The sequence below is a fragment of the Amia ocellicauda genome, chromosome 19 (genome assembly GCF_036373705.1).
Source record: "Amia ocellicauda isolate fAmiCal2 chromosome 19, fAmiCal2.hap1, whole genome shotgun sequence".
NCBI classification, from domain to species: Eukaryota; Metazoa; Chordata; class Actinopteri; order Amiiformes; family Amiidae; genus Amia; species Amia ocellicauda.
Genome location: NC_089868.1, coordinates 21,485,649 through 21,496,237, shown reverse-complemented (window position 1 = coordinate 21,496,237; position 10,589 = coordinate 21,485,649). Strand labels below are relative to the sequence as shown.

Sequence of the window (10,589 nt, the reverse complement as noted above, 5' to 3'; positions counted from 1 at the left end):
AATAAATAATTTTTGAGACATCGGTGAATGTGGACTGTTTTTAGACGGGAGCTGCTGTCCATCCTTCCTTGACCGGATAATTGTTCTATATAAAATCCCTGGGATAAGGCACCCCGCATTTAAGATTTATTAAAACTACTGTAGCGCCAGCTATTTTTTCAACTTACATATTTATATAGCCTACTACATTTTGTAAGTCGCCCTGGATAATGGCGTCTGCTAAGAAATAAATAATAATAATAATAATAATAATAATACATATACACGTGTGTTCTAGGGCTCTACAATAAGTGAAATGCTCAAGTGGAGAACATATGAGGATGGGGACGATGAATTGTTATGGACCCACAGGAAGCCATTTGAAGACGTCTTGAAATGATGTGCAGATATCTCTAAATGAACAGGAAGAGGGAGAGCACGAGGAGGCTGGGGCGACACAGGTATCCCTGCGCTGACCCACTGACACCCCTCACTGACACCGACTCAGCCTCCTGTCATGCTGTAATTTCTTGTAATGCCAACCCCTACCCTGCCCACTCACCCCGGCCCAGGCTCTCGAACTGCTGGAGGCCGGAGGGGCTGCCCATGCTGACCAGGTGCATCAGCCTGTCCCCCACCCCCGCCAGCTCAATTGCTGTTGGTAGAGCAGGGTGGTCAGCCAGACGTCGGGGTCGTCGTTCTCTTGCGAGCTCAGCACCTGCAGGGCCAAGAACACAGGGGTGTTAACGCGCGGGTCACACTGCGCACTGCTGCTGCCGTCAGCTCACTGCGACATGATTGTGCGTCTCCCACCCCTCTGTGTGCACCTGGGTTTACATTTCACATCAACAAAAGGGATGCAACCTGACTGCAGGCCACCAGGGAGCTTGGAGCATCAGAAAAGACCAATAAAGACAAATAATCTCAATTCATCTCAACTCTCCGTCAGATTCAATATTGATCCTCACTGTCAGCTATTGGCAATGGTGATGCGCAATCATATCTGGGCAATGATATCGAAAGGGACGGCAACTCTTCTCTGGCATTATAGTGCTGTAACTACAAGGCCCAGTAACACACAACCTAATGAAGTGGAAGAGAAGATTTTCACATAAAACAGTAAACAAAAATCATTCCAAACTGTGTATTTGTTTTAGAAAGAACAATTAAGCATCCAAATTAAAATAAAAAGTCTCTTTTGCAATACCTGTGTCTGGCCTCCTGGTCTTCGGTCATTCCCCGCAAGAGCTGGCAGACGCTTCATGAGCTTTAGATTAGAGCAAAATGACACTTTAGTTACCTTTCTCTGCAAACACGGTTAGGCATCTACAAACAATCGCTTACAGAGAACAAGTTACTTCCTGCACAGACACTCAGTCTGTTAATGTCTTAGTCACGTGTGGACGTCTCTGCACACGAACTCAACGGTACAGTCTACAGGAGAGCACAGTCTCACTACAACACAACACAGAGGGAAAGTACACGGCAGATAGTTACCTCAGAAGACGACGACCCCAAGAGCTCCCAGTCCCACTTGCCATCATTGAAACTGCAAGACAAACAGTACAGCAGGCATGGTTTCTTTCTTCTCTGAACATTTGACAGGTTAAATATTTCAGGATTGTGAGAGGCGGACAGAGGGGGACAGACAGAGCAATGCTGAGGGACGCAGGGACAGGGAAGACGTACAATGAGTCGTTGTCCAGGGCCGTGGAGACCAGGAACTCCCGCCGCTTCTTCTGCACCAGACGGGCGGCGCGCACAATCTTCTGCCGTGGCGTGTGATTGGTCAGCAGGTTGACCAGATCCTCCGTCGCCATCTCCAGCTCATTCTGGGGACACAGGCACGAGAGGTCGGGGGAGAGGTCAGGGAGGGGTCAGTGTGTCCCACCTGAGAAGGTTCTGACTCTAAGACTGACACCACACGCCTTTCGTAAAGGCCACTATTTAAAACAAAGACCGACTGATTGTTTCCCATGTATCCAAAAACAAACCGAAGCCCCGGGGAGACCGCCACCTTACCTGCATTCGTTTGAAGATTTCCTCCTTCCTGCTCTTTACAGCCACAAAGGCCCCGTAGGCGTAAGAGCAGGCCAGGATGCTCCGCGTCTTCAGGAGCTCGAGCACGGCGTCTTCGTAGAAGGTGGTGTCGGGGGCGCCACCCTCTCCTGTAGAGGCAGAACAAAGAACACAGGCCGGGGGGGCGAGGCTGAGTGTACAGATCAAGCGTGTCCGCATCGCTGTGAATTCACAAGCTCTCTCACTAGGCACAGGCCAGTGGGGGTGCACGAGTCTCACTCACGTCCGCTCAGCATCTCGCTCAGCTGCTGCATCTTCTCTTTGCCAGTTGTGAGAAGCTGCTTCTCCAGCTGTGTGGGGGGGAGAGACCAGAGTCACTGCTGTCCTGTTGCATTGTATGTGTGTGTGTATGTGTGTGGGGGACACCAGGGGCCACCCTGGAGCCACGTCACTCTCACCTGGTAGCGGTCCTCGTGGCTCTTGTACTTTTCGAGGTACTGCTGAAAGCGCTCGTGCTCCTGGAGGACCTTGCGCTTCTTCTCAATCTGATGGGGGGGGGGGGGTGACAACAACACAAAACAGAAGATAAAGCAGGTGTCTGTCAGGTCAGGTGGGTCACACTGATGCAGATAATGCCTACAAAATATATAACTATAATGACCACAACAACACAATACAAATTACAAAGATAACAACAATAACAGTAATAACGGTAACAACTATAAAACAACAACAGTAAGAGTGAGGACCAGACCTCCTTCACAATCTTCTGCTCCGCCAGCTGGATGGCATCGAAACGTGTGCAGGTGTATGACCCCCCCGTGTTGAAGCCGTGCATCGTCCAGTCCTCCAGGCAGACCCAGCAGAAGTTGTAACTGCACTGAAAACCCAAAACAGACACACACAACCCTGCAGCGTCAATATTCACATGTTCACTGGTGCCTACATTATTAGAGAGACCGACAGACAGAAACACAGACAGAGAGAGACAAACAGACAGAGGCTCCTCCCAGGCTGCTCACATTGTCCTTCCAGTTTTCAAGGCAATGATTTTGCTTCCGGTGGAAATTATATTTTTAATTTCAGGAAAGAGCCAAATGAGCTGCAACTCAATTCACAAAACAATGATCTGAAATGTTCAGGTGGGGGGCGGTGTGCTGGACATTACCTTGGTGCACTGCATGTGGTTACATCCTGCGTTCCTCTGGATTGGCGTCTGACACTTGGGGCAGGGCTTGGAGTTGGCAAGAACCCACAGGCTGCTGGCTGCGTTCTCGCGGAACTCGCTCAGTCCACCGTCTGGCCAGAGGATAGGAGAGAGAGTAGACATGGAGTCAGCGGCGCGGCAAGGCCAGGGGCACGCGCTGACAGGCAGGAGGGGGACTGCCAAGGAGCCGGGGAATAAACTGAGCAGAGTGGGAAAACGACGGTGTATTCATTAAAACAATATATGTACAAATTAGCTAAAAAGGACTGAAAACAATCAGGGGCTTCAGATCTGGGCTGGGCGGCTCCGGTCCTTGAGGGGTTAACAGCCTCCTGTAGGTTTAATAGGCCACCTGTAAGCAAACAGCAGGACACACACTGAGGACAGCAAAGCACAGGGGTCACTCACGTTCTTGCTGATGAATCTCTGACACTTTGTGCTGCCACACTTCCCACGTCTGGCAGTCGCAGGGTTCGTGGCCCTTGCCGAGACATTGCCTGCAGACAAAAACAGGTGTTCATTCATGCCTCGGGCCCCCTTTCACACTCGGACACCTCAGCTCAATCAGAACCGTGGCCGCTAAGCAGGAGAGGGGATCCTCTAAAAAAAACAATGGTTATTCTGTCTCTCTCTCTCTCTCTCTCTCACCAGCAGAACAGGTGTCTCTCTCCACAGTCCACAGCCGGTGCCTTGAGCTGGGGAAAGAGCAGTGGATTGGTGCCGGTCCCTGTGGGGCCCTGTCTGGCCAGTGTGACAGCTCTCTCACACCCTGGGCTGGGGCACCACTTGATAGCAGGGTTGTTCTCAACAAACGCCTGAAATACAGAGGAAACAACACTGAACTGTAAACAGGGAGACAGAGGGCTTCTGGGGGGAGAGAAAAACAAACAATAAAATAAATCTAAAATGAGTTTCAGTTCACTTGGATGAGCTAAAATGATCTGTTACAGAGCAGATACTGAGATACGACGCCATTGCAGCTGTGACTGCCGTCGAAATGTGCTTGTCACACACACGCCAACACACACCCTCACACAAACACACACACGTTTGTGTTTTTACCTTGATGTCAAACAGGAGGTAGCGCTTATACATCTCCTTAGAGACCATGCTCTCTATGACCTCTACAGGAACCAGCCGGGAACAGTCATGGCCCGGGCAGAAGATGTTGGGAGCTTTTCCGTTCTGGATCTTTATGTTGAGAAACCTGAGGGAGGACACGACGCACAGAGTCAGGGGCCACAGCAGCACAGAACACATCACACAGAGTCAGGGGCCACGGCAGCACAGGACACATCACACAGAGTCAGGGGCCACGGCAGCACAGGACACATCACACAGAGTCAGGGGCCACGGCAGCACAGGACACATCACACAAAGTCAGGGGCCACAGCAGCGCGCTGGCCTCTCCTGCCAGTCACATCAGTGGCTTGGCCAAAGGCTGCCGCAGAACCAAATACAGTAAAGTATCCCAGCGCCAAGGGGGCTTCTCTTCACAGGAATGCAATTCACTTACCAAGCACACGGGTCCTTACAGTACAAATAGGGCTATAAGCAAACCAGGGAACTGGCTTCAACCTGAACATGATGATGGGGGGGCGACCTGTGAGCTTAACACTGCTCTGCCACCTTAAATGACACAGAAATTACATTTGAAGCAAAGTGGACAAGTTATTTCAAGGGTGACAAAGGAAAAACAACTTACTCTTCCCAGCATTCTCTGCAGAACTCGTGTCCACAAGACATGTCCACGGGGTCCTCAGACGCAGGGATAGCGCTCATGCAAATGCCGCACTGGAGGAAGACATGGAAACAAGAAATCACAAGCCTATTACATTAATTCAGTCATTGATTCATTCATTAACTAATGTTAATTAGTCTGTGTGTGTTCTTCCCTATGGGCTGCTTCTTGCCGGAGTCCAATTGCTAATAATTATAATATTGTGTAATAATAATAACAACATAGAAAGATGTTGGATTCATTCACTTATCACCAATGTACAGTTTCTGGACAGAGCGGAGACAAGAGAAAGCAGACACTGTCAGGGAAAGCCAGCGCAACCTTTTCGAATAAGTCTTCAAAGACTATGTCTATGTAAATGTAGTGCCTGAATGCATTAGCATAATCGCTCTGCATCAGAAGATTTCTTGATTAGGAACCCTAATACGCACACGCACACGCACACGCACACTAAGAGTGAGGCAGACACAGGAGTGATATGGGGGGGTCGTTACCAGAGGCCTGTCCTCATCCGCATATTCCCTTGCGTCCTCGTACTCGTCTCCGTCCTCGTAATCCTCCTCATCCTCATCCTCGTCCGGGGTGCGGGGGGAGGACAAGGCATCCCGGGAATTGTTCACTCTGCGTGGGGGAGTGGGCATCTGCACCCCTGAGCGCTGGCAGCAGTCCTCTGCATTGGACATCCATGCCATCAGCAGCTTCTCCCTGTCCCAGTCTGACACCCATGGGAAGGAGGAGAGCAGCACAAGTGAAAACTGTTAATCATCCTCACCCTAACAGACAAACTCATAGAAACGGATCCACACATAGGGCTTCTCAATCCTGCCCTGCTGTTTCTTGTTCCAGCTGTGCTCTTAATTACTTCATTTTAAATTGGGTGACCCCTAATTGAACTAATAATTTGCCTAATCTGAGATCATAAATGATAAACAGTTGTAGATTTCATGTAAAGTATGAAACTGTAGATCCTGAACTTGAAATCTCCAACTTTTTATGAGATACACAATTTAAAAAGTCAGATGAAGCAAAAGGGTTAAATTGAGGGTTCGATGCAGTAATTGAGAGTTCGCTAGGAACAAAAACCAGCAGAGTAGGTGGTATTCCAGGACAGGCTTGAGAACCACTGAACTAGTCAATCGGAGTGTTTCTGGCTTCTTTGTCTGTTTTTAATTGACAAATTACACATAAGAAACCAGACAATCACAGTGCTGCACTTCCAAACATTCCTCTCCCTCTTATCTAGTGTATGACTGGCATCCCGTGCATCTAATGATCAGGACTAGAAACCTCTTCAGTCACCAGCGATGCTTCAGGACACGGAAACGCCAGTGGTGCGAGTTTCACAGGGTGTACATTTGTTTTTAATCAATCATCTGTATATATGAAGGCACAATACAGATTGGCTACTGTGATGTTTCTTCCACTTCCTGAATGGGCCTCCATTAGGAGTGAAATGGACTTTCCCCCCAAGGTATCGTGTTTTGTGTGACTATATACTTTGAGACAGCTGTCACTCCCTATGTGCTAACAAAAAAAACCATCATCAAAATATAAACTCCCGTGAACGAATGCCAGAGATCTGTAGCAACTGTGTTTCCAAGGTTTGTCAATGGAGGGGCTGCTATCCAGGCATCAGTAGTGCCTGCTGAACACAATGGCAGTGAGAGGGGACAGGGGGCACTGCTCAATTTCACGACTTATAAGCAGTTCCTCTGTGTGTGTGTGTGTGTGTGTGTGTGTTTCTCTCTGTCTTCCTCTCACTCCCTCTCTCTGTGTCTGTTTCTCTCTGTGCCCCTGACCGACTCTCTGGCTCTGGTCAGTGCCAGTCAGTGCGGAGTGCTGCGAGGGCACCGGTACCGTGAGTGCGGAGCAGGGCCTCTGCGGTGAAGCGGGGCGTCTGCAGCATGTCTGCCGTCTCCTCAATCAGATTGTTCTTCAGTCTGCGCAGGTCCTGCATTGTCAGGCCCTCATATGGCTGCATAGACACACACACATACACAGACACAAAGAAACAGAGACAAATATAGAGACACAGACACACACAGCAATAAGAAAACCTAAGAATCCACAAGGCTGTTCAGACAACACACTGTTATGTGACAAACGTAACTTTTGCTTTGAAGTGGAAGAGTAAGAAGATTATGTACAAGAAAACAAATCAAAAACAATACAAATGCAGTAAATAAATCAATTAATTTAGCAATTGCTAATCTCAACATCAGATGTTGAAAGATGTAGAAAAAAAACACATCAGCTGACTTTGGGATCAGTTTTTACACCCTCTCCCTCCTTACAGCTATAATTAGAGGTTATACACTGAGCAGCCCTCAGAATACACTGCCATGTTTTAAAACCAAACGCAGCAGAGAGCTCTCTTATACACAGTGCATCGATGTGCTATGTTTCTCCACAGAACAAAATAAAATCCCTGCTTGTGTACACAGGCCACAGCAGGGCGTCTGAGCAGTCACACGACAACCCTGTCCCACCCATAAATCCGTAACAGTCATTTGTCCGTTTTCTCTTGGTTACATCATAGCAGGGTACTTTGTTTTCCATTTTTCCTTCCCCTCGCTTTCCACAGCGGTGTCATGGCTGACCAGTCTACACCCCTCAGTGCCTCTTCTCCAGCTCTGTCAGGGCTCTGGACTCCAGTGTAGAGGGTTGAGGGGTCTGTCCCAGGTGGGAGACACTGCTGTTGTACCCTTGAGCAAGGCACTGTACCCAGAATGCTCCAGTAAAAACCCAGCTGTATAAATGAACCTCTCTCTTGTCCAGGGTCTCGAGATCGTCGGGGTCCCCGGAGAAGACCATCTGCGCCTCCAGGCTGAGGGCCAGTTCCACGTGGTGCTGCGTCTCGGCGCAGTCGCACGGGGTCGCCTTGTCCTCGTTCTCTGAGAACAGGTCGGCGTTGCACTTCAACAGGTACTGCAGGAGACCAACATGGGGGTCGTTACGATGAGAATAATAACGTCACCTGTTCTCATGGAGTTCAAAGAGCATCTGTGAATCTCTGTGCCAATATGTGCGGGGCCACAACGAGACTGTAAGAGCGGACAGAGCCCAGACAAGCGTACAGCATTGTTGAGCAACACATTGATTCAGGCCGGTCTGGGACGATGCATTTTTATACGTAATTCGAGAAAGAAACTGGCCTAGGAAAAGGGTATACTATTCACTTTCCCAGCCCAAACCCAGTGTCCCAGTCAGCACTGGCCAGCTGCTGTGGGCCGGGCTGTTTGTGTCCACAGGCCTCACCTGCACACAGGTGCTCAAGCCTGCAGCAGCGGCGTAGTGCAGGGCCGTGTTCCCCTTGTCGTCGGTGGCGTTGACATCGGCCCGCTCGTACTCCCCACCATCCAGCCTGTCGCCCGTCCACTTCAGGATCATCTGCAGGCAGTTGGCCCGGCGCTGATCGTCCTGCTCAAGTGGCATGGTCCGGGGCCCCGAGCACAGCAGGTGCAGGGCGGTCTGGTTGTGCGCGTTGCGCTTGTTGGGGTTCCCACCTTTGCTGTAGAGGAACGACCTGTTTGTACGGGAGAAAAAGACAAAGAAAAACCTTTTTTTGTATCCGGACACTGAAAATGCAGGAAATTAGCACAGGTAGAGCCGGACCCAGGGTGGATCCGTCACTCGTTATAACAAAAGCGTGGAGGGGGAAGGGACAATGGCCAAGGGGGAGCTGGACTCTAAGAAACGGCCTCGCAATGAGTGAAGCCTCCCCGCCAAAAAAAATCACACAAAAAACACAGTATCCCATTTAATCCAATTATTCAGCTCCCATTTATTTATGCCTATGTCTTTAGGTATGTATGTATGTATAGTTATTTCTATCAGTATTAATACCTTTTTGAAATCTTTTATCTATGGCTGATTTTTTTTCTTGCTTCAATTTATTTTGCATTACTGAATAAAGCAGCCTGTAGCTTCTCTGAACTTCCTTAAGCATGAATAGATTTGTCTTCAGGTCTCTAGATACCAAATTAGAAGTGCCGTCGCAGTCAAAGTCAGGGCACCAAGACCAAGGAACTGGCCGGCCGGCCAGGTGAGAGCTCCCCAGCGCCACAAACACAAGGACACGCAAACACACACACACACACACACACACACACACAGACACAAAGAGACAGAGAGAGAAACATACAGTGACACACACACACACACACACACACAGAGACAGAGAGAGAAACATACAGTGACACACACACACACAGAGACACACAGAGACAGAGACACACACGCACAGACAGAGAGACACACAGAGACACAGGGGAAACACAAGAGGGAGACAAAGAGACTCTCAGAGGCAGACGGGGAGGGTGGGGTGTGGCTGACCTCAGCAGGTGTGTCATGGCGTGCCGGGAGGCGTAGTGCAGGGCGGTGTTGCATCCATATCTCTTCCCGCAGGAGGCGTTGGGGTCCAGGAACTTTTTTAACTTTGAGTTTTTCTGGTAGATCTGGTTGGCCAGGGTCTCATCTCCCTTGATGAGGGCTTTGCGAAACTTTGAACATGTGTGGCCCATCTTTGTGGACCAGCGATGCTGTGATCCTGATCAGTTGGTCGAGCTGAGCACTTGCAATATGCTTCTGTGCCTGGAAGAGAGAGGGAGGGAGAGAGGGTTTATTCTCGATTCATATTCAGCTTTGCTGCATCTGTGAACGCTTTGGAAATGCTGGTGTAAGCAGGCCACGCCAATAAAGCTCATTTTGAATTTTAGATGAACACGAAAGGAGCTCAGGGCCTGTGGAAGTGACCTGAAAGATGGCACAAGGTAACATATCCTCTCTTCAATGGTTACCAGCTCTCGGATGACCTCCTGGTTAAACCCCTATGTCAGGCACAGTGTGTCCTGTATGCTAATGGCAGTAATTGTAGGATTTTTTAGGTCAATAATAATAATAATAATAATCATCATCGTCATCATCATCATTATCATCATCATCATAATAATAATAATAATAATAATAATAATTATTATTATTATACATTGATAATTCCCCAAAGCCCACGTGATCAATAAGGATTTTACTGTTACTGATTTTATTGGTAGGACCCCCTACCCTGCTGGTTTTTGTTCCAACCGAGCTGGAAATGATTTAATTGAACCGTCAATTTCATATATTTTGTGCACATCACAAAACCAATCTTGCTCTCATCCTGCCCCCCCCGAAAAAATCACATATCCCGTCTGTTTGTCTGTCTATCTGTCTCTGCACTCTGAATGTGCTGAATGTATGAACAGAAGGTGTAAAAACAAATACAATACCTGATTAGTTTGGCTGGTTAGGAAGTTAGATCTGCACTCAAAAGTGAAACACTGTCAAGCGACGTCTATTCTCTCCAAGTGATCAGATCAGCGACTGAATGCTGGACATTCTGGGGAAAGACTGTGACATCACAATGGCGAGTCGCCATGACCTCCGGTGACGTATTGATGAGAACTGCAATAGTCCCGTAGAGGTCGCTGGCCGCTTTGGACCTAATCGAGCTACATGCGGCCATAAACATTGTCTTTTTCTCAATGAATCCCATGCTTATAACGTTCATATTAAGCACACAAACAAGCTATAGAACCTATAATATGTTATATTAAAAGACCCCGGCCCAGAGAAAAGAGAAACCCGGTCCCTAAGTTACTTTAT

The 10,589-nt window shown here is 48.6% G+C and overlaps 1 protein-coding gene across 1 annotated transcript; it reads right to left on the bottom strand.

Moving 5' to 3' along the window:
• Positions 1-316: 316 nt before the first annotated feature.
• Positions 317-10,377, bottom strand: LOC136714836 (ankyrin repeat and IBR domain-containing protein 1-like). The gene is made up of 19 exons (XM_066692455.1): positions 10,214-10,377; positions 9,282-9,539; positions 8,205-8,472; positions 7,710-7,874; positions 6,804-6,921; positions 5,441-5,661; positions 4,911-4,999; positions 4,268-4,412; positions 3,854-4,020; positions 3,614-3,702; positions 3,167-3,297; positions 2,753-2,878; positions 2,457-2,543; positions 2,282-2,348; positions 2,002-2,147; positions 1,669-1,811; positions 1,477-1,528; positions 1,187-1,246; positions 317-697 (listed from the first exon to the last, which is right to left on the bottom strand). Exons 2-19 carry the CDS (start codon positions 9,467-9,469, stop codon positions 602-604), a joined length of 2,358 nt encoding a protein of 785 aa, XP_066548552.1. The 5' UTR covers positions 9,470-9,539; positions 10,214-10,377; the 3' UTR covers positions 317-601.
• Positions 10,378-10,589: the final 212 nt, after the last annotated feature.